The sequence below is a fragment of the Crotalus tigris genome, unplaced genomic scaffold (assembly GCF_016545835.1).
Source record: "Crotalus tigris isolate CLP2741 ecotype Arizona unplaced genomic scaffold, ASM1654583v1 scf7180000017785.2122318, whole genome shotgun sequence".
Classification (NCBI taxonomy): Eukaryota; Metazoa; Chordata; class Lepidosauria; order Squamata; family Viperidae; genus Crotalus; species Crotalus tigris.
Window position 1 is genome coordinate 1,809,338 of NW_024096634.1, and position 23,318 is coordinate 1,832,655.

The window sequence follows — 23,318 nt, forward strand, 5'->3', positions numbered from 1 at the left end:
TGTTAATGCAATTTTTTCCAGCTACTATATAACTTTTAAACCTACTTTGGCAAATGTAGAAAATCTCCATGGTCCCAGTATGGCAAAAACTGATTCATTACAATTGGTAGAAATACAGGACAATTATTGTATTTATGTATGTAATGTTATTTATTCGTTTTGTTTTGTTTTGTTCTACTGATAAAATCTGGCTTCTTAAATCATTGAAGTTCCTGACATTTAATTTTAAGTTTGGATTTCAACACTTAATGCAAACCATAAAAAACAGCAGTGAATATTTTAAAATTAGTCCACTTGCCAAAATAAATCAAAGGACACTTTATGTTCCTTCACTACTTAAGATTTACATACAAGAGAGTGTAAGAAAAGGAGCAATTCAGTGGGTGAAAGTGACTCATCACTAGGCTCTGCCTTGAAGGTATTTGCTCAATTCATTTCCGGGTGCCTCTAATCGTTAGCAGCGGAACCAAAGAAGATAAAATAAAAGCCAAGTAGAAGTTGTCAAACAGAATAGCCTAAGGGACTTTGTTTACAACTTGGCTTATGTTTTAAATATTTTGGCTCATTGTGTAGCAGTCCAGAATGACAGAAAAAAGCCTGATCTTTGGTGTTTTATTGTTCCTGAAACTACAAGTGTGCTGTTGTTTTTATACCCAACATACCTTACCGGATATTGAAAATTCACAATTCATGGAAGAATGTGTCAGAATGCATAATAGATTCCGATCCAGTGTGGACCCACCAGCTAGCAACATGAAACGGATGGTAAGGGAATCATCATAATGTGTAGCAATGATAAATGTACAATTCATACTTCTTGTAGGTTTAGAATTGACTTAGACATTTCTAGTTCTTTTAAGAGGATTTTGCTATGCTGAAACTAATTCACTAACAAGGTTTGCTACTGATTCTGCTTCTTTTGAAGCTTTGGAAATTTTGAGCTGGTATAGCAAACATCAACTCCAAATGGAAACTATAAAGACTCCTACTTTTGGCAAAATAGTTGCTATGGGAGACACAACTAGTCAAAATACCATTTACACTTTAACCCTTTAGGTTCTTTTTTTGTCATCCTAACATTTGTTGATCTCTTTTCTGAGCAGTTAGGCACATTTTCAAACAAAGCACTATTTTTTCCCCCTTAAATAAGTCTCTAGCACCCAAGACTACCTGCTTTATGGTATGCCAACTTCAAAAATAATTAAATTATATAATTAAAAAATTAGATGGGATAGAAATCCCAAAGAATACCAGTGTATCATGTTATTGTTCCTTAGTACTTCTGGCAAATGTAATGATCCTTGGTCTTCTTAAAGTTGGTGTAAAAAAGACCCACCTTTCTGGGAGGAACAACTCTGGCATTATATCTAAGCCATGTTTTGATAATTGTTTCACTAAACTTACCAACTATTTGTGCAGCAAACAATCATACCAATTGGGTCAAATATTGTTACAGGTAGTCCTCAACTTACAACATTTCACTTAGTGACTTCAAAGTTACAACGGTACTGAAAAAAGTGACAACCATTTTTCACACTTATGACTCAGCAACCTCATAGTCATGTGATTTACATTTAGATGCTTGACAACTGACTCAACGGCTGCAGTTTCCCGGGATCATGTGATCACTTTTTGCAACCTGACAAGTAATGGCAATGGGGACACCAGATTCACTTAACAACCATATTATTAATTTAACAACTGCAGTGATTCAGGACTTCCGGTTTTGCAGTCTTGCGGATTCTCTACACCCCCATGGCTAATTTCCCCATGCCTGGACACCCTAATTGTCTAAGTCACCCCAGAGATGACGAAGAAAGAAGGGTGCTCCAGTGATTCTGAAACAGTAGCGGCCGTTCCATTCGACTTGGGGAAAGCCTTCTAACTCAACAGGAGAAAACCTTCTAACCCAACGGTATTGCATCGACCAGCCCAAGCTACTAGCAATCGAAGTCCAAAAGCACTAACCAGCACAACTGTGAACAGCGTGCTTGAAACTGGGTGAGGAATTCGGTCTTCTCTTTTCTATTCTACATTTAATTTCCTGGAAAAGATCCCCAAGAAGCAAAATACCTCCAAAAGGGAAGGAGGGGGATTTCCGCCCCACCCTTATACTAACGGAAGTGGCGAATTAATCTTTTTATGGAGGATCAAAATATATGGAAGTTAAATAAATATAAACCCTGAAATTTAAAACTTATACCTGGATAAATCTAAAATTGTTTGAATGGTTAAGACTCTCATTTTAAAGATAATTGTTTATTTTGGAAATTGAAAAACAAATAGTTGCTGACACCTAGTGGTGAATGAAGACTATGACAGCTATGACTTTAATATAAGATTTGGCAAAACCTGGGAAAAGCTAATCTGTGTTTGTGACCTTCAAAGTTTTAACAGCAAAGAACAACTGTAACAAAAAAAAAAACAATAATCTGGGCTGTAGACAAAGAGAATTATAAATTTTAGGGAAAAAATCTTTTTTGAACTATTTGGATTACAAATTACAAATTTGAATTACAAATATCTATTTAATTTGAGAAAAACTCAAATTCTTGGCCATCATGGATCAGAGACACGTAGAAAAAACATATCAAGAAAACATAAATACTTCACAGGAGGAGATACTGTACATAGTATACTGCAACTAATTCAAACAACAATGACTTTAAACCACAAAGAAATCCAAAATAACTTTGAAAATATAAATCAATCTATTTCTAAGTTAACTCTACAACAAAAAAATTCCCAGAAAACAACAACAGAGAAGGAGCAGATAAAATAGATAAATGGATATAGAATTGAGAATAGAGACTTAAAAGATGGAGCTTAACAAAGCAAGGAAACATGATTTAATCCTAGTGGGAAAAAATTTACAAGAATTGGAAAAAACAACTTATCCCTTAAGACTACAAATAAATCTGAGGATAAGAAAACAGATTGGATAAAATGGACTGTAGAGATGTCAGGAGCATCGGAGAATATGGTTAAAGAAATAGAAAAGTTTTGGAATATATATGTCATTCTAAGAGGGATGAATTCCCTAAATAATATAGTATCCTTTTTCCCCTTTTTCGTTCTCTTTCTTGATATGAGTAATGTAAAAAAGTTGAAATTACTTAGATAAAGGAAATGTTTTACTTAAATGTGATTGAATTTAAGAAAATTATAATGGATAAAAATGTTTTGAATAAGAGTTAAAGGACTAGATCAGTAGTGGCAAACCTATGGCACAGGTGCCAGAGGCGGCACTCGGAGCCCTCTCTGTGGGCACGTGCCGTTGCCCCAGCCTTGCCTCCCCCCACAACCCCCTCCTCACCAGAACCCCCCCTGGAGGAGAATCGCCCCGAGTGTGGCCCATGCAGAGCAGTGCAGCCAAGGACATGGCAGCCAGACAGCATAGACAAGACTCTGCCCTCACACCCCATCGCGCACAGTTGATGCTGTGGGACGCAGGCAGAGGGTATGGCCGCCATGGCACTGCTGAGCGATCTGCAGTGGGCCCTGGAGGCGATGAGTGGTCCTGTGGGCAGGCGGGGTGGAGGCAGAGCAGGGGGTGGAGCAGGGGTGGGGCCAGTTTTTGGGCACTTGGTCTCTAAAAGGTTTGCCATCACTGGACTAGATGTATTAAATGGAATGTTTAAAGATTAAACATATTTTTAATTACGGTTAAAAAGAATAAGAAATTTAGGAAATAAATATATATTAGCTTTGGAGGGATATATATTTTAAGTAGTATGTTATTTTTTATGTTTCTTTACTCTTGCTCTCCTTTTTTTCATTGTTTTATCTATTCCTTAAGAAATGTAAAAGTGTGAGATAGTTCATATGGAAAAATAGAGTGAAATTTTTAAATTTAATTAATTTTTTGAGAAAATCTTAAACCAGTAAAAATACCTAGATTTGGTGGGAGAAACAAACTAAAATAAGGACTTTAACAGGATCTATGATAAGGCAACCAGAATGATTGGATAGAAAAGAAATATTATATTGATATGATTATTATTTTTAGGAATATTCGGAAAAAATTATATATTTAATTGTTATCTATCAAAACAATAAGAATTATATTAACTCAATGTTTGCAAAAGAGGATATTTTGGGAAAAAAGGAAATCAACTAAAACCATTATGTGGATTATGGATTATAGAAATCAATTGTTAATGATTGTTTTACAAATGTAACCCAGACAACACACTGTTCACCAATTATTAAGTGATTTATATTTTTAAAAAATCAATAAAATATATTACAAAAAAACCAACTGCAGTGATTCACTTAACAAATGTGGCAAGAAAAGTCATAAAATGGGGCAAAGCTCACTTAACAACATAAATTTTGGGCTCAATTGTCGTACGTTGAGGACTACCTGTATTTAGGGAATATCAAGTTTCACCCACTTTCTCCAAGAAATGCTACTAGCATCCCATGAACCTTGGCTTCAGGAACATGTTGGCAATATCACAAGCCACCCAGTGTTTGGGGAAGCCACCCAGTGTTTGGGGTGTATGTTCCATTCTGGGCCGTGGTAGTCTACGTAGGCAAAAGGGGACAACTGCCTTAGCTTTAGTTGTTCTAGTTCTACCAGGTTAAACTGGCTAGAGTCAGTTTAATTCTATGCAAGTCTGAATATCCTGTGGGCTAAATTTAAGCCATACGGGATTTCTTGATCCAGCTAAGCATTTTATGAGAACAGGGACTACACAAGCTTAATCTTAGCCAAAAGGCTGAGAACCAGTGGAAATGGACTAAATGTGTATCCCATTTAATGTGACCAGCTATTGAGGCAAATTTTAAATAGCAGCTGAGAAGAAAATCACAACTACTGTGTTGCAAAATAAGCAAGGTGCCATAGTCCCACAGGATCCCCTTTCCCCTAACAGGCTGTTTCTTTTTAAAGAAGGATAGTGTATAAAATAATGTTTATGCCTTTCCTGACTTTACGTCAAAGATAGTATGCCAGTTTGGATTCATGGATTACATAATGATTTATTTGATTTTGGCTTAATGTAGTTGTAGTTTATTCCACATGGTACAATGCAATGCATAATAATGTAAAATTTTCACATTTTTGCTATCTATTTAGTTCAGTGGTTCTCAACCTTTCTAATGCTGCGACCCCATAATACAGTTCCCCATGTTGTGGTGACCCCCCAACCTCTTATACATCACCGGGTGCCAGGGGCGTGGCCAAAGGGGGAAAAAATGGCGGACAGCCTTGTTTGGCGACCCCCGTGAAATGGTTGTTCGACCCCAAATGGGGTCCCGACCCACAGGTTGAGAACCACTGATTTAGTTACAGCCATATCCATACGGATGAGTCAGGAACAAGCAGGCAGCTAGCTTGTTTTTGTAAAAACTACAAAGCAGAGTACAAAGCCAGGGCAGGAGGCACTGAGCATTCTGGTTTATATATTCCGCAATCTGCAGAAGTGAGTGAGTAGTGAGGGATAAAAATTATATACAAATCTATGTGGCAGGGTGGGATGGGGAATTACTTTGTAAAAGACAATTGCATTATTTTGAAAAATAACCCAGGAATATCAAATAAAGTGATCATATTATATATTATGCTTTTGTAGAGCTGGGACCATGATCTTGCAAAGACTGCTCTTGGCTGGGCAAAGATGTGCGAATTTAATCATAATCCTGATCTCCAATCACCAGGGAAGGCCCACCCAAACTTCACAGTAATTGGAGAAAATATTTGGACTGGAACCATTTGGTATTTTAATGTGACTTTAGCCCTCACTACTTGGTACAATGAAGTCCAACATTACAATTATGCTACTCAGAGTTGTAAACGTATATGTGGGCATTATACTCAGGTAAGTCATTAATTATATCTTGCATTATGACTTCTAAAAATAGCAGTTGGCAGTTACTTTAAAAACCTGGACTAATGTAGTTACAACTTCCAAATTGCTTGATTCCACTTTGCAAGCCTGCACTTGTACTTTAAAAATTGCCTATGCCAAAAAAAAAAGTGACCAATCTGTAAAGGCATATGTTGAGCCACCAGAAATCTCACCCCACCAATGCAATCTTTTTAAAAATAATCACCATTTTCCATGGTCCAATGGCTTTGTGCCTTGGTTATCCTTGTTGGCATTTGCTGTGGATTGCCATTGAACCCAATCTCAAACTTAACAGCAACTCACTAGCTATTCTTGTATCCATTTTATTTAATAACCTGAAGGAAAAAGAAATATGCATTGTTTTGCCCAGTCAAAGAAAATGTTCCTTCTCTGATATTTTGGGTCTAGCCAATAAATCAGAAATCATTCACTTCTAATGATCCTTGATGGAATGATAAAGTCACAGACAAGTTTTTAATCAGGTGTTTTTATTATATAAATAGATTTACACATGATCATTGGGAGCAAACAAAAGTTGAATCTCATTTATTCAGATCTCTAACCATGGGAACAACTTTCCATATGTTTAAGGAAAGACGCTTAGGTCATATAAATCTACAGATTCATTACACAAAAATTCATTTCCCTATCCTCATCCCAATCTATATGTGAAAAAGCTGACACTTTATTCTGAAAGGTTTTATTAGTATTTACAGAAGATATGAAAAAATAAGAGTGAGTGGTGTTTTCAAAATAATTTCACAATCTAAGTCTATGCATCTTATCTGAAAAAAACAGCAGCAGTGAGTTTGGTTAGGCCAGGGGTAGGCAACCTTGGCTTTTTTATGACTTGTGGACTTCAACTCCCAGAATTCCTGAGCCAGCCATGCTGAGGGGAAAGGGAGAGATTTCCAAGCTGAGCCATGCTGGCTTAGGAATTCTGGGAGTTGAAGTCCACGAGTCATAAAGGAGCCAAGGTTGCCTACCCCTGGGTTAGGCAAAGCAGCATGGATACTTCGTATAAGTTTGTTAAGTTAACTTCGGTATATTACCTGTCAGTTATTGATTTAGTATGCCTGTAAATTAATTCTTTGTTATTTTGAACATTAACATCATATGTCATCATTATTGTTAAAGAAAATGCTACATAGCAGATGTCCTATTTTTAGCACAACTGCGGGCTAATAGTATACACTAAATTATACTAGTATACACTAAATTACCACAGAATATACCAATTTATTTTCAGATGGTTTGGGCAGAAACCTACAAAGTTGGCTGTGCTGTTCACTTTTGTCCTATAGTACAAGGCTTTAATGAACCTAATGCTGCACACTTCATTTGTGACTATGGACCCAGGTAAGATTTTTCAATTGCAATTTGTCAGAAATTATCTTAGGAAGGAACATCTCTAACTCCTTTAGGAATTGAGCAACGGTACCTCTGTGTATTCAGGCCCATTTACTTCTTTGATTATAGCTCAAAATTAAAACCCACAGTAAAAACAAATGCTGAGTTTTATCTCCAGAATGCAAATTTAGCTTTGGTTGGTCATGTACCAGACCTATCCATATCAGATTAGTCTAACTGTAATTACAGGGAATGGGTTGAATTATGAGGAAATCAATCCTATTAACATTCTGGATCCCTTTAAAGTGCTGAGGCAAGATTTAAAATCCTAAATAATACATCTTAAAGTTGCCAAAGTTTAGAAACACTGTACTAAAGGAAGGCCTGACAGTAGGCTATTCCTGTAAGATTGTTAATGCCAGGGACAAAAGCATTGCAAGCAGCAACTGTAATTCTACTGGAAGATGAATTCAAGGACTCTCTCTCTCTCTCTCTCTGTGCCCATAATCCTTGACTATGAAGATCTTCTTGATTATAAGCTTTTCAAATAATTAAACAAGTTCTCAGCTGAGTTTCATCATTTTATTTTGGTGGATTTAATTGTTACTGCTAAGGCTGATTTTTTGTTGTTGTTATTATTACAAGTGAGAAACTAAGACACTCTGGGAATTTTTTTAAAAGCAGGGTAGAAATGTAGTTGACATAGAGAAAAAAGCAGGTCCTAACCCTCTTCTCCTAAAGTCTTCTGATTTTACTCATCTTGATCCTGCCTTAGTGTCTTATTATATAGTTACAGTGCCATGACATACTTTTTTTAGAGAAGATCTTTACCTGGTATTCAACCTTTTAATCTCATCATATGAGAGAGAGAGAGATCCCACAGTCTGTGATCTTACTTGCTAGTGAAAAAAAGTGGAAATAAAATAAATGCTATGTCACCTTCTGTTCTTAGTAATTTTAAGTATGTGGCTAAGAAAGGAAATAGCTTACTTCCCTCTTTGGAGAGCAGATCACTAGCACAAGTTACAATGTATAAACTCCTTTGTAACTTTATGTAGAAACAAAAAAGAAAAAATAAATGTTGAACAAAACATATAGTAGCCTAAAACCAACATCTTAAAATAATCTCTCATAAAAGCCATCATGGAGAATATAAAGCGGAGACAAATTCAAAATGGGTAGGAACTGCTACAAAGAGTCCAACATCAAAGAATCATTTAACGTGCATAAACACAAACTTCAAATGCCATTACCAGCAATAGAATTTGAACAAGCATAGCAAAAATAAAGCAAAACATTCCAAGAAAGCATTTTTTAAACTATTAATCTTTGTTCATGTGTTATCTTGAATTTCAGGTCATAGTTCAGCTGAGTGTGTTAATTTCTCAATGAGTCTTTCAATGGATAGTATTTTGGTAATTACAGATTTCACTGATTTGGCCTTTTTTTTAAACATTTGTTCATTTATTGGTGTTGAGCACACAAAAACTGGAGAATACTGTACTTAAATACTATTCCTTTTTTTAGTGATTTGAAAGATTTAAAGCAAAGTTGGTATTCAATCTCCCTTTTATGTAAGGTGGGAATGAAGGAAAAGGCTGACAAAGAAGAAAGGAATTAATTGCACTTTAAACACTATTACTGAATATTTAATAACCATTTTTGCCTTTAATATAAATTTGATAGTCCAAACAATCAAATTCAAAGTACTTTCTAAATAAAACTGAAATAATTTGGAAATAGTAAAAAATACTAGCAAATAAATGTTTCAGTTTAAAGGGTCCGTCTCATTGATTTAAACTTAAGAAAACTTGTTATATTTGGCTGTGTTACAGTTTCTAGTAACACCATTCTGTGGTTTTAATGACCAGTATTTACCAGAAATTATTCCAGATTATAATTCAAGTTAAAGCACTGACCTGAAAGAAGAAGAGTGGTTGAACTTTTTCTTCTGTCTTTGTATAAAGTGAGCTGACAAAATTGTTGTTTTGCACAGTGGGAATTATCCAACATGGCCATATAAATCAGGAGTACCATGCAGTGAATGTCACGGAGAACCTTGCTTACACAGACTTTGTGGTAAGTAAAAGGACTAGCATGCATTTCTTCATCTGTCACAAGTTAGGGTCTTTTTTAAAAAATAAAAAAACTTCCAAAACAGAACTTCCATGAATAAAATATCAATCTTTAATTATCTAAGAAATCTCAAATTTACACAAGTTTCTTTTGTTTACATTGGTTTGTCATTAATCTAGATGCAACTGTAAATAACTTGAAATTTATTTGTAGGTGAAGTATGGGTGGCGCCATATTGTGATACCTACTGCATCATCGTTCTAGTCCTGAGAACATCTTCATTTTTAATAACTTTTGTAACTGTCTTTTTTTTGAAGCAATATTATCCCAGAATGTATATGTATAAATAAACTGGAACAAAAACTAAGCACTTTTGTAAGGTATTAAACAATGAATTGATAAAAATAGTAAGACATCCATGATTTTTAGATACATTTTCAAAATATTTTTTAGGAATTAAAAAAAGTACAAGTAGCAGAAAAAGGTCTTCCACAGATAAACATGCAATGAACATAAAGTTATTACTGACAACAACATTCACCAAGTACCATTCTACTCTGCTTATCACGCTCTTGCTCTTTGTTGATCTGAATGAAAACAATAACTCAACATTCAATTGCAACCAACATTTGGCAAGCAAAATTATCCAGTAATATAAACCAAACTTAAAGTAGTCCCCTTCCATAAAGATTAAGGAAATATGTAAATAGTTTATGCAAGCCTAGTAAACAAAATCAATTAATAAAGCAATATACATTTTTCTTTAGAAAATGTTTCAGCTGCCCTCAGAAAACCTGTTATTTCTTGAAATGTTCTAGACAACTATCTTTCAGAGTCCCATGCAATAAAACAAACAAAACCAAGTTTGTTGGTATTTGTACACTGTACAAAATCTTCTCAATGATAATCCTGCATATACTATCGTTTTTACACCAATAGCTATAAGTCAACTGTTTATTCTAATGGATATCACACATATGGAAATATTTCCCACATTGTTTAAAATACAACAGAGCAAGCTGTCAATTTTAGATTAAAAACTTGGAAAGGTAATTTTCCCCTTCTTTCCTCAAGGAATGCAATTTTTCATCTTCTATGATGTTAACTGACAATAAGGCAAATAAATAAAAACAAATATAAAATTAGAGTTCATAGCTTTCTTCCTTGCAAAAAATGAAGTGCTATAACTTTAAAGATGGTTTCTTTTTCTTTTCACCTGCTGCAATTTTTATTTGAATCTCTTCTTCTGGTAGTGCTCCAACCTTCTTCTTTGCTTTTTTAACCTTTTCTTTAATTGCTTCAATATCAATCTTTGTTTCAGTTGTTGCTACACAGTAAAAGAGTAAGTTTTTTCTTATTAATATGTCTAATCCAAAAGATATGCAAAACATTTCCAAGCATAACAAGTAAATCCATTTTTCAATGAAAGCATAAAACACAAAAAATCAAGAGTTACATGACAAGCTAATGAATCCAGTTATATTAAAATGCCATACAGAGATGTTGCTAAAGAGATTACAAGTTGTAAGCTTCTAATTCAACCATAAGATATAGATTTTTGGATCCAAAAATATAAATTAAATTTGAATAACTTCCAAAGCATATTAATAGTATTTCAGATTAATCTAGTAATTAATACTTTGATTAGTAAGCATGGTCTTTAGCTAATATTTAATCAGCCAGCACAGGAACTTTGGGAGAATAGCAGTTATCTGAAACTATCTTTACAAAGGAATTTTCTAACTGTTTTTGTCTACAAAAGGTAGATAGCGTCCATGCTACAGAAGAGTTCTTTAGTATCAGTGAACTTTGATTTACCCCATCTTGCTTAAAATTACTATTATTGGGGTGGATCAATTCTTAGTCTTACAAATCACAGCCTCTTAATTTTATAAATTAGCTTTTTTAGATTTAAAGAATATAAATGTCAAGAGGGAGGTATTCTTGTTATCTTGTGTATTTCAAAAAACAATGTATTTCCTTGAATTAGAATATAATTATCATTTTTAGCAAATTAACCTTCCATTTATTTATTTGTCCCTCAGTCTTCTCAACAAAAAGCCCCGGCAGTAGTAATTTATTATGTAAGTAACAGATCAAAATGCTTCCTCTCAATAAGGAGACTGTCATTTGCAAAATGTTAACAATAAGAAACTAATCTTACTTTTCTTTGGTTTTACAACAGGCTTTTCTTTAGGTGGAATAAAAGCTTTATTTCTCTCCTCTTGTCGCTTGCTAATTGCTTCTGCTTGCTTTGCCTAAACATAAAAAAAGATCATGTAGCATAGCACATACAAAATTAAATACATATTAAGTTAACAAATCACTTCATTCTGGTCATAACCAGCAACTATGTTAATTAACAAAGAATTCAAGATACTGTACCTTTATCTCTTCTATTCTCTTACGCTTCTTCTGACTTTCTTTCAAGAAATATTCACCACTTGCTAATTCTTTATCAACCTGTAAAAGTAGCATGAGCATACATATTCCACAGTAAAAATTGTTGCCTTGGTTCCATATTTTAAAAAATCAGTTGTTGATATTTCTTATTTAAAAAAACAGAAGTTAATGGTTTTCATAATTCTGACATCACTGCCAAGTATATTAAAATTGAGAAAATACTATTAAACATAAAACTCTTTTCATTTATACACAATCAACTTATACTATTAATTTAACCTAAGTTCATTTTGGGTAGCAAATCATTACACACACATACTGCAATGAAAGACAATTATTTCCAAAAAGCTACAATTGGTTATTGTTATCTTTAGGCTATATTTATAGGGAAATGTTGGTTAAATTTCACAATACACTAAAATAAGGAATGGGGAACCTGTGCCATCCATGGATTAGAGTTATTGTTGGCTTTATTTATCACATTTTGGAACCGCCCATTTCCCTCACTATATTTGAGGGCTACCTTCTCTTAAAACAACTGGTACATCATAGTTTGCTATCCATGTACTACAGACATTAGCTGTCAGAAAACTCTTTTATGTTGTTCAGTAACATTTCAGATTAAACAGACCTGACTTTCTGGTTGTGGAGGTGGGAAGGGAGTGTATTCTTTCTTGGCATTTTTCTTCTTTGGTTCCTTCCGTTTGTTCAAATTCTTGTGTTTGAACTTGGGCAAAAAACGTTCCCAGCTTTGCAGTCTTAATTCAGGATCTTTTGACAATTCTCTTTTAATCATTAGTGTCTTCAAACATATTAAAATATCAAGCAGTAAGTTAGAAGAAAAATTCTATTAATTTATCTAACCTAAGAAACAATCAGGAGGCTTCATATCACATCCCAGATATAACATAAACTCATTTAAAATTGTATATATAAACACAGGAGAAAGTGTTTCAATTATAAGTAACAATTAGCTCAACTTAATGATTCTTCTGCTTCAGATGATTTTTAATACAAGTAGTCCTTGACTTACGACTATTCCTTCATCAACCATTCAAAATTACGACACTGCTGAACAAACCTTCTGACTTTTCTGTGGGTGTGGCTGCTAAGCCCAATAGTTTTAAGAGGTTTTAGTTTCACTTTTGTGGGTTAAAACAAAAGCAAATATTCCGGAGACTTCTGGTTTTGCGCCTGTAGCACATGACCGCATAAAAGCGGACCTCCACTCCCCACAGCTAGTTTCGTCCTGCTAGGGGGACCCTAGATGGGTCTGAAGTCACCCCGAAGAGGTGACCATGAAGGAGGGTGCTCCGTTGATCACGAAGCGATGGCAATCGCTTCCTTTGATCCGAGAAAAGCCCTCCGAATCCGACAGGAGAAAGGCTAGCGTGAGATCAACATCTAGCCCAAGCTACTTGCAGCGAAGTCCCAGTGCACAAACCTGAACATCAGTGAACACAGTGTGCTTGAAATTGGTGAGAGTACCGATCTTCTTTCTTCTATGTACTAACTAAATCCTTGAAAAGATCCCCAAAGCAAGAAAACCTCCAGAAGTTAAGGAAGGGGACTGTATCCCCATTCCCTTACAGATGGAAGCGGCGAATTAAATTAAAGGAGGAAAGAGGTATACTAAAATTTGATTTAAAATACTACAGTTGGACAAATCTAGGAACTAAAAAACTGTCAAGATTATACCCTAAAGAATTTTTGATGGAATTATAAAAATATATAACAAAAATAACTTTTGATTGAAAAAAAAAACTGAAAAAAGAAATAACTGCTGACATCTAGTGGAGAATCAGAGAATAGAACACTAACAATAAGGACTCAGAAATTGGCAGAATGCCTAGAAACAAAGAAGTTGTTCCTCTGAATTGCAAATAGCCTTGAAGACAGCTGGGAACAAAGGAAAAGCCAGCTATAAGATTAAAAAGTGTCTGAAAGGAAAAAAAAACACCTGGATTATTGCTTAAATCTAAGAACTGTTTATGGAAAAGAAAAACCTTGGCTTTTTGGCTAATCTTTTAGAGGAGAATCTACAGGAAGGATTTAAAGTGGCTTAACATACTGAACTGTAATTTTGACTGACTGATAAACTGACTTTTGAATTAAAACATTGATGAAATATTATTTGAAGGGAGGAGACAACATGGACATCACATACGTATCAAAAAATGACAGGACGCCACATTCAATATTTTCTCCTGAAGGACTTAGCCTGGAAAATCAAGGGCCTCCAGAAGCAATATTTCAAGGTAAGATAAATACTTTCCAGGAGGAAATATATATAATGTTAGGACAAATAAAAAATGACAATAGACTCAAACCATGAGGAAATTCAAAATAACTTTGATGATTTAAATAAGCATATTTCCAATCTAAATCTACAATTAAAAACACCCAGGAAATAACAACAAATGAACAAATAAATCAGACAGCAGACTACAAATTAGAAGAGTATGATCAAATTGATGAAATAACAAAGGACAAGAATTACAATTTGACACAAACAGGAAAAAATCTACACGGTTCTGATACAACAAGAAAAATGGAATGGACTATAGAATTATCAGGAGAACCATCAACGTTTGGGAGACAGAAAGTATTCATCTTACTTACTTCATCTTTTGTGTTCCCAACATTTGTAAAATACAGGAACTGCTGAGTAAGCGGATAACATCAACTTGGAAAATTACTCAGCAAAAGAAGACCAGAGACAGATACAAGAGATTTCACTCGCCCTACCAGATGGACTATTATGTGAATAAACATTTGTTTGAATATGGCTAAAAGAACAGAGATTGGATAAAATTTTGTCCAGGGTTTTAAAGCATCCTCACAGCTCAAGAAATTTCAAAATTCCTGAATGAGAATGAGCTCTGCAGATCAAAGATTTGGTTTGACCCAGTATTCCACTGTAATAAATGTAATAACTACCTTTAAAAAAACAACAAAACAAAAGCAAATATTCCTAGAGGAAATGACTTCAATAGAAGGAGCCACACTATAGTATCCCATAACTTGCACATGGCCTGTAGTAGGTCTCCTAAGAACTCCCTCATCACCTAAAGCACCCCATGTTCCATTTAATAACCTGCATGGTCACTTAAGGATCACTGCTTCAGACAGGAAGGCAGTGCAGAGTGGTGAGAATGGCTGAAAAGATCATTGGCAGTTCCCTCCATCCCATCCAGGACATAGCACAGAAGCGCTGCTTGAGCAGGGTCCGTAAGATTATCTGGGACACTACACATCCTCTTCATGACCTGTTTTCCTTGTTACCTTCTGAGAGGAGGCTTTGTGGTATCTGAAGCAGAACATCCAGATTCAGTCAGAGTTTCATTCCATACAGCATTAACCTTGTGAACTCTCAAGCTTCCTCCTTTCATTATATATTCAAGATGGACAATATTTAATATTTATTTGCTACGTATATGTAGGGATGTGGGTCTATACATATGTTGTTCATAGTATGTTTAGGTGTGTGTCATGTATGTGTTTCACTTTGAGAGCGGGCAATTAAATTTCATTTTTGATGTGGGCCATTATGCCCACAGTATAAAAATGACAATAAAGGTTATCTTATCTAAGGAAAGCCATGATATGGTCCTAAATTGAGCCAGGTCATGTGGTGACCCACTCAACAATCCCAATGATTTATAACCAAAAGTCTGGACTCTATTATGGTAAGTCAAGGATTAACTGTAGAACCAATAAACCGCAGACATGCAAAAAATAAGAAGCAAATTGCACATTTATTCGAATTTTGTGTTCACATGAATTTGCATTCTTAAATATTTAAAGGAGCAAATCTATATTCTATAGATTTATACTCTGCTGAATTATGGGTTGCTAGGTATAGAAAACTTCCATGATCTTTTCATGGGTGCTCCTTGGGTAATTGGAGGAATTTTTGTCATTTTCAACAGCAAAGAAGCTGAAATGAAAACAGCTAAAAATCAATTCAGTATGCAAAGTTACTGCATTCCCTTGTTCTCTGACCATGCCTTAGAATAAGTTAGAATTACAACCTGTATTTTGTAGAACTGACATCTTTAATTTATTTTAATTTAATGGGTTTATTATCATTCTCTGACATCTATTGAATATGGGGTTTGGGATTAAATTCAATCAATTTCACTGCAGAATTCTGGAAAAACATACAATTCTTCTGCCCAAAACACAGCCAAAATGATTTTAGATCAAATATTTTTATTTTACCTTGATATTATATATGGGATGAATATTCTTCATGGTATCCAAAACAACTTTCCTAACCTAATTTTAAAAAAAGACAAGATTACAAACTGATTTAATAATTTAAACAAAAGGTGAGCAAACATTTTTAACCAGGTGGCTAAATACTGTACACTGTTTCTGCCCTGCCCAAGTCCTGCAGGTGTAGGACTGAAATTTTGGTTCCATTTCTCCTTCTGGATATTTTTTGTGGAGCAGTAAGAGTGTGGGAGGTGTTAAGAGGCAAAACTGGCTTCTTATACCCTGAAGTGGGAGAAAATTCTGGAATTGCAAATGGATGCTAAAGGCTGCACGCAACCTGTAAGATACAGGTTAATTAAAATATCTATTTCCTAGATGATTTTATTTATTTATTTATAATTTATAGACCGCCCCACTCCCGCAGGACTCCGGGCGGTTTACAATAAAAACACAACATAACTTGACAAGCAAACAATACAATAACATTCATCCAGGGGTCAGATTTTATAAACCCCAGGTCTGCCGGAAAAGCCAGGTCTTAAGCAGCTTGCGGAAAACCAACAGGGTGGGAGCGGTCCTAATCTCCGGAGGGAGCTGATTCCAAGATGTGGGCGCCATCACAGAGAAAGCCCTCCCCCGAGGCCCCGCCAAATGGCACTGCTTGGCCGACGGGACCTGAAGGAGGCCCAGCCTGTGGGATCTAACCGGACGAAGGGAACTATGAGGTAGTAGGCGGTCTCGCAAATAGCCTGGCCCTGAGCCATATAGAGCTTTAAAGGTAATAACCAACACCATGAATTGGACCCGGAGACCAATAGGCAACCAGTGCAGCTCACGGAGGATAGGTGTAACGTGGGTGTACCGAGGAGCACCCACTATCACTCACGCGGCTGCATTCTGGACCATTCTGTAGTCTCCGAATACTTTTCAAGGGTAGCCCCATGTAGAGCGCGTTGCAGTAGTCTAGACGTGAGGTGACAAGGGCATGTGTGACTGTAAGGAGAGCCTCCCGGTCCAGGTAGGGTCACAACTGGTGCAACAGACGAACTTGTGCAAAGGTCCTCCCAGCCACAGCCGTCAAATGATGTTCCAATTTCAGCTGTGGATCAAGGACGACACCCAAGTTGCGAACCCGCTCCGAAGGGGATATATTTTCCCCTGCTAGAGTCAACACTGGACAGTTAACATGATCCTTGGGAGGCAACATCCAAAGCCACTCGGTCTTGTCAGGATTGAGTCTGAGTCTGTTAAACCCCATCCAGACCCTCACGGCTTCAAGGCAACGGCCCATCACATCAGCCGCTTCACTGAGAGAGCTCGGGGAGGAGATATATAGCTGGGTATCATTAGCATACTGATGAAACCTCACCCCGTGCTGTCTGATGATCTCATCCAGTGGCTTCATATAAATGTATATATTTATATACATTTAGAAATTATATTTCTAACACTGGAAGATTATTTTAAAAGCAATGTTATTTTCTATAAGTATGATTATGTGTCCTTTAGTCATTTCAGAAAATTAATGAAGACATAATTGGAACAGCAGATTGGCAATTAAATTATATATATTGCACAAAGGATTACTAGTTTGTAAGAATTTGGATCAGGTCAAATTTGTATTTTATTCTTAAGTTGCACGCTGTCATTTTTTTGGCAGTGATCAGATTTCTGTTAGCAAGACGTTCTGCTTCACCTATATCATGTTTTGTCTTGCACAGCATGGCCACAGAGTTTAGCTTGTTAGAGAAAATTATGTTAACACAATAGATAAAACTTCAATATAATAACTGATTTCTTAAGTAATTTCCCAACATCAAATCTTTATTACTATTATGGACCAGTATATAGGTTCTTTCTTTTTTAATGTATATTCATTTTATATTAATATACAACAACAACAAATGAAAATGAAAACTACTATTACAGCTTGAACTGAATGTGCAAAATGTTCTATCTGAAGATGATCTTACCTCTTTTAAACCATTGAAAGGTCCAAGAGCTGAAACAGTGTTCCCCTGAACCATGATATAGCAACTGGTTAATATTTCTAGCGCCTATGTCAAAATAAGATAACAGTATACATTTCAGGATGCAATACTCATAGGTACGTATTTTACTGAATATGAAAACAAGCATTTACAGAGGATCTATTTTTGAATAAGCATGGCTTGGAGTGAGTTACAAGAACAAAGACATACCTTTAGAGTAGACCCATTTGGACCAATAAGCCTCTGTCTTCTTTTTATAAATCTTTCTCTGTTTCTGACCAAGGACCCTATTTTAATGATGTCACATGCTATATCATCTTCAAGGATACGTACAGACTAAATGGAAATCAGAGATAGTTTCAAGTTAAATATATACAGATATAATCAAGTATCTAGTTATAAAATATTCATTTTCTTCTAATAAACTATTTTGAATCAGGATTCTTAATCAGGCTGAGTTTGTTATCAGAGCTCTTGAAATCAAAGAATTAAAGTTTAAAAAGATAGAAAAACAAACCTGCTCAAATGGAACACTTCTGGCTAAAAGTTTTATTAAATCTCGGGCTCTGATGATGACATATGGATCGAAGGTCTTCTTTGTTGTGCTGACAGTCATGCTTCCTTCAATTAGGTCTAAAGCTGCATTTATATGCTGTAGCGTAAAAGAACAAACTATTCTCAGAAGAACAGAACAAATTCTTAATGATCTCAGAAATGTATGTAATCAATAAAATTTACAAACAAAAAAAATCTATTGGTATCTAGGAGCAAAGAGGAATTAAAGTTTCATAATGGTAAGGGTTTTATTTAGAAACCTTAAGCAGATGCCTTTTAAAATTAAAAGAACTTATATGAAGAAAGTTTGGATTTGTTGTCAGTCAGGGACTCAGGCCTGTGCTCCAATGAGGCTTCCATTGCAACCTTTGAAATCTCCAGGTCCTATTTCCTACTCTTTTCTTTTGTTATCTCTTCTCTGCCATCTCCCAATAGCCTGGATATTTTACCTGGGAAGTCAATCTGGAGCCAGAAGAAACAAGCAAACAAACAGGGGATGAGCACATGGGCATATGTTAAGGAATATAACTCATTAATTACATCCTGGTCAGGGCACCCTAAAATCTTGGAATCAGTATTATCCCGTTTGCTTTCAAACATATTTGTAACAGAAGCCTATTAATAAAACATCTGAGATACCGTATATTCCGGCGTATAAGACGACTGGGCATATAAGACGACCCCCAACTTTTGAGAAGATTTTCAGGGTTTAGAAAGTCGTCTTATACGCCGGAAAATACGGTACAATATTGAATTTCTGTTTATAGATGAGCACAATAGGAGCTCCATTCCTTTGCTGCTAGAAAGTGAGTGTTGCCCACCACTGCTTCCCTAATGCTTCCTGAACTCAGCTGGTATTTTTTTCCCCATATATTTTATTGATTTTTTAAAACATAAATCACTTAATAGTTGGTAAACAGTGTGTTTGCTGGGTTTACATTTGTAAAGAAAAATCATTAACAATTGGTTTCTATAATCTATAATCCACATAGTACATTTAATTGATTTCCCCTTCTCCCCAAAATGTCTTCTTTGCAAACCTTGAAATAATATAGTTCTTATTATTTTGATAAAATATATTTAATCTTTAAATATTCCATTTAATGTGCCTAGTCATCTAATCCTTTAGGTCTTATTTTTTTTCTTTTTTATACATTATAATTTCCCTAAATTCAGACACATTTAATTATCTAAAACATTTACTTCATCTAGGCCATTTCAGCAGTATTATATTACTTATATCAAGAAATAAAATAAAAGGGGGGGAAAGCATACAGTATTATTTAAGGAATTCATCTCTCTTAGAATGACATATGTATTCAGAATCTTTTCTGTTTCTTTAACCATATTCAAACAAATGTTTCTTTTTTTAATATTCTCTCTGGTAGATCCCATCATCTATTTTCTTAATTTTAATTTGACCAGTATCTTTCTTAATCAATGTGATTTGCTGAATCAAAAAGTTTTTCCATATATTCATGACTGCTGCTATAGGTATAAGAAGTAAATCAAATGTTTCTTTTTTTTGTAGATGTAATGTCCTTAATTTATATAGCTTACTGTTTTCTACTATTTAATTGCTTTTCCTGAAAAAGAATAAAGTGATGGGCGATGTAGAAAAATGGGATTTTTGAATGCTTTGTCCTGCTGGCTGTGGAATTCTGGGAGTTGAAGTCCACATGCCTTAAAATTGTCAAGGTTGAGAAACACAGTGTTAGTGCTTATTTCTGTAAAAAAAAAATAGGGCTGGCCACTAGGGGGCAGATTGGTTTTAGGGTTTAGAAAGTCGTCTTATACGCCGGAAAATATAGTACATTTATTTCTAAATAACTGATATGATACATACTGTACCTAAGTATTATAGGAACTCTTGTGCAGTCAGAATAGAAATCTCTTGCTTAAGGAACATACTACTATAGCCTTTTTTATCTGCATATATGGAAATCACAAAATAGACAATAAATGAGAGAATCATCTATAGTTAACACCTGTTATTCATCAATATAGCTAAGACATGGTTTTCCTCAAAATCCATGCTTTTTAAGTGGTTTGGTAACATTATCTCTGTGAAAGTATAAGTAAAGATTCTTACATGTTCATTCAAAGCTTTCTGCACTAATGGCCAGCATTCCTTCAAATAAGCTTCTCTGTATTTAGGAAAAAGAGTAGCAAAGCTGCTTTCTTCCAGAAGCCCTTTAGGGTTATCTTCTTTTGTAAAAGGTGGCTCTTTCCATCCATCAGGCACAGTGAGAAGTCCTGATTCATGTTCTGTTGGCAAAAATATTTATGTTAGAATGTCTTTCAAACATAAAAATATTTGGATTGAAGATTATTAACTGGAGAAACAGAATGTTCAGCAACAAGTTCTATTCTACTTATTCAAAGAAAGAATAGCAGACAAGTTTGAATCTAGCAATGAGGTTCCCTAGCTGGTCAAAAGGAAGCAGTGCTATGACAGTGCCAATCTGGAACACGAAAAAGAACAACTGGCAAGGAGATACATTTCATTTGCCCCTTTGTTGGTGGCAGACCTACCATAGTCAAGCAATTGCTGGTTATGAATGCAGCCATTATAAGACTTTCATAAAAGGGATAATTAAATAACCCAACTTTTTTAATAACTGGGGACTTCTATGTATTTTGTTGCAATCCACTTCAGAATGTTTTCACTGCAGCTTTGGAGAAAAAAAAATCTAAAAGCAGAGCATTTCATAAGACCTTGCTGTTGCAAAAAAAATCCCCAAATCCTCCCAAAACAGTTAACAGTGAAGCAGTGTCTCTTTTCTTTCAGACACCAATGTGATTTGACAGTTCCTCCTCATTCTAGACCAGGGGTAGGCAACCTTGGCTCTTTTATGACTCGTGGGCTTCAACTCCCAGAATTCCTGAGCTCATAAAAGAGCCAAAGAGTCATAAAAGAGCCAAGGTTGCCTACCCCTGGTCTAGACATACAGAAGTACCTTGTCTCCTCATATATTGAATTTTAATATATAATAGAAAAGCTGGAGGGTGCCACTATTGTATGCCTTTATACATCTTCTCTTGCAAGAAAAGCACAGCTACTCAGAATTTAGCTATTTTGCACTTTAGCCCAAGAGCATACACAGCAATTTAATAATACATTGAAGAAAAAACAAACCTGAACACACTAAAAATTCAGCTATAAATGTCCGACACATAATTCTAAGATGAATTTAATTTAAAAATAAATGACATCCACTGCATAGTTATCATCCACGGAGAGAATAAGAATACCCTATAGGGATAGGCAACCTTGGCTCTTTTATGACTCGTGGAGTTCAACTCCCAGAATTCCTGAGCCAGCATGGAAGGCCAAAAGATGTTTTGTATTTCTTAGTGATATGGATTTTGAAGCCCAGATATGGTAATTAGCACCGAGCAGCAAACAGCCAGCGATCTCACCACAATATGTTCACAACCAACTTCAACACAAATTAGTTTATACGCCCAAGTGCTCCCTTTAAAAAAACAGCATAAGCCACAATAGAGAGACACATGGCACGTCCAACTAGCAGTCACACTTCGACAAGGGAGGATGGTATCACCTGGGGTCGTGTTGTCGGTCTTGGGTAGTCGGATCGCAGCTCCGCGTTTTCGCCGTCCAACCTTCCCAGACGCCGCCATTCTGCTTCCAGTTCGCGGCTGCGCGGAGTCTCCGCCTCTCAGCGGCCACGTGACAAGACAGAAGCGCAGAGACGGAGATCCTGGGAGGATGGGGGCGGTCGGCGGACTTCTCCATAGAGATACAAAAATAGGATATTAGATAACTTAAAAATGCGGTACATTTCTCTAGGGAATCTTTTTCCCAACGCAACCTCGTATTCGTCTATCATTTGTGTTGGCAATAAAATGAACTTGGAATCAGTTTTAAGACGGAATTGTTAATAAAGAATCAATCAAGGGGAGTGTGACTTGGCGATTCTTTCCAATTTTAGAAACCCACAGCCCTCCGAATCGTAATTTCGAGGATGCTTTGCAATAGTACACTCTGAAGAAGCCTTCATTATTATGATTTCTGAATAAGTACCGACCTACTGTATTGAAAGCTGGGCTTCTAATAAGAATTCTTGTTTTGAAGTTCTAAGATATCATTTTTCTGAATAACTGTTTTATTTGGGTTTAGCTCCATCAAATCAAAGAGTGCCAATTCCAATTCCTTTTACAAAACTGATCAAAAATTCTCATGATTCCTGAAGTTTAGTTGCAATAATTAAAAAGATAACACTAATCTTTGAAAGCATAGTTTATTAGAGGTAATTAGCATGGAGTTTATGGCTACCAATTCTACAAACATTTTTTCCAGGCTAAAGGTGAGGTTGAATCAAAACAAAACTCTACAGTATTTGGCATCTTTCAGTAATGCCATACTTCATGGCTACCCAAATGCTATAAAAATCTTCAAGATAGCAATGACAGCTAACGGTAAGCCTTTGGTAGATAATATGTTAGCAATATCTCAGTTTTTTACTCTGAGTAGTTTTTTAATACTCAGTATTTAAAATATTGCTTCTGGAGCTGAGAAATTGATTAAACATTCTCATTAATGGACAGGAAATGGGTTTTCTTGAAAAGTGGCAAAATAATAACTACAGTACTACATTGAAATTTCTGCAGTATCAAGTGATGTGTTTTCATCAGATCAAACATGACTTCCATAATGTAAGTCATTTACTAGTTCTTTTTCCTGTGGGTCTTACAAATTACTAGAGAATCCTGTGATTCATTGGATCATTCTTTGAGAGAAAGATAGTCTGATGAGTCTAGAAAGAACATTAAAATTTTGGGCTGACAATGCTGGGGATAAAAAAGAATATATTCTAAGAAGAATATAGTTAAGAAAATAATA

The 23,318-nt window shown here is 35.4% G+C and overlaps 2 protein-coding genes across 2 annotated transcripts; one reads left to right on the top strand and one right to left on the bottom strand.

The window, feature by feature from the left end:
* The first annotated feature begins 421 nt into the window (after window positions 1-421).
* Window positions 422-9,686, top strand: LOC120307489 (glioma pathogenesis-related protein 1-like). The gene is made up of 5 exons (XM_039342321.1): window positions 422-765; window positions 5,580-5,825; window positions 7,105-7,214; window positions 9,202-9,284; window positions 9,495-9,686. The coding sequence occupies exons 1-5, from the start codon at window positions 583-585 to the stop codon at window positions 9,629-9,631; spliced, it is 759 nt and encodes a 252-aa protein (XP_039198255.1). The 5' UTR covers window positions 422-582; the 3' UTR covers window positions 9,632-9,686.
* Window positions 9,651-22,173, bottom strand: KRR1 (KRR1 small subunit processome component homolog). Its single transcript, XM_039342320.1, has 10 exons — window positions 22,018-22,173; window positions 20,544-20,719; window positions 18,414-18,548; window positions 18,107-18,232; window positions 17,879-17,962; window positions 15,909-15,965; window positions 12,316-12,486; window positions 11,667-11,744; window positions 11,446-11,539; window positions 9,651-10,608 (listed from the first exon to the last, which is right to left on the bottom strand). Exons 1-10 carry the CDS (start codon window positions 22,094-22,096, stop codon window positions 10,463-10,465), a joined length of 1,146 nt encoding a protein of 381 aa, XP_039198254.1. The 5' UTR covers window positions 22,097-22,173; the 3' UTR covers window positions 9,651-10,462.
* Between the last annotated feature and the right edge of the window lie 1,145 nt (window positions 22,174-23,318).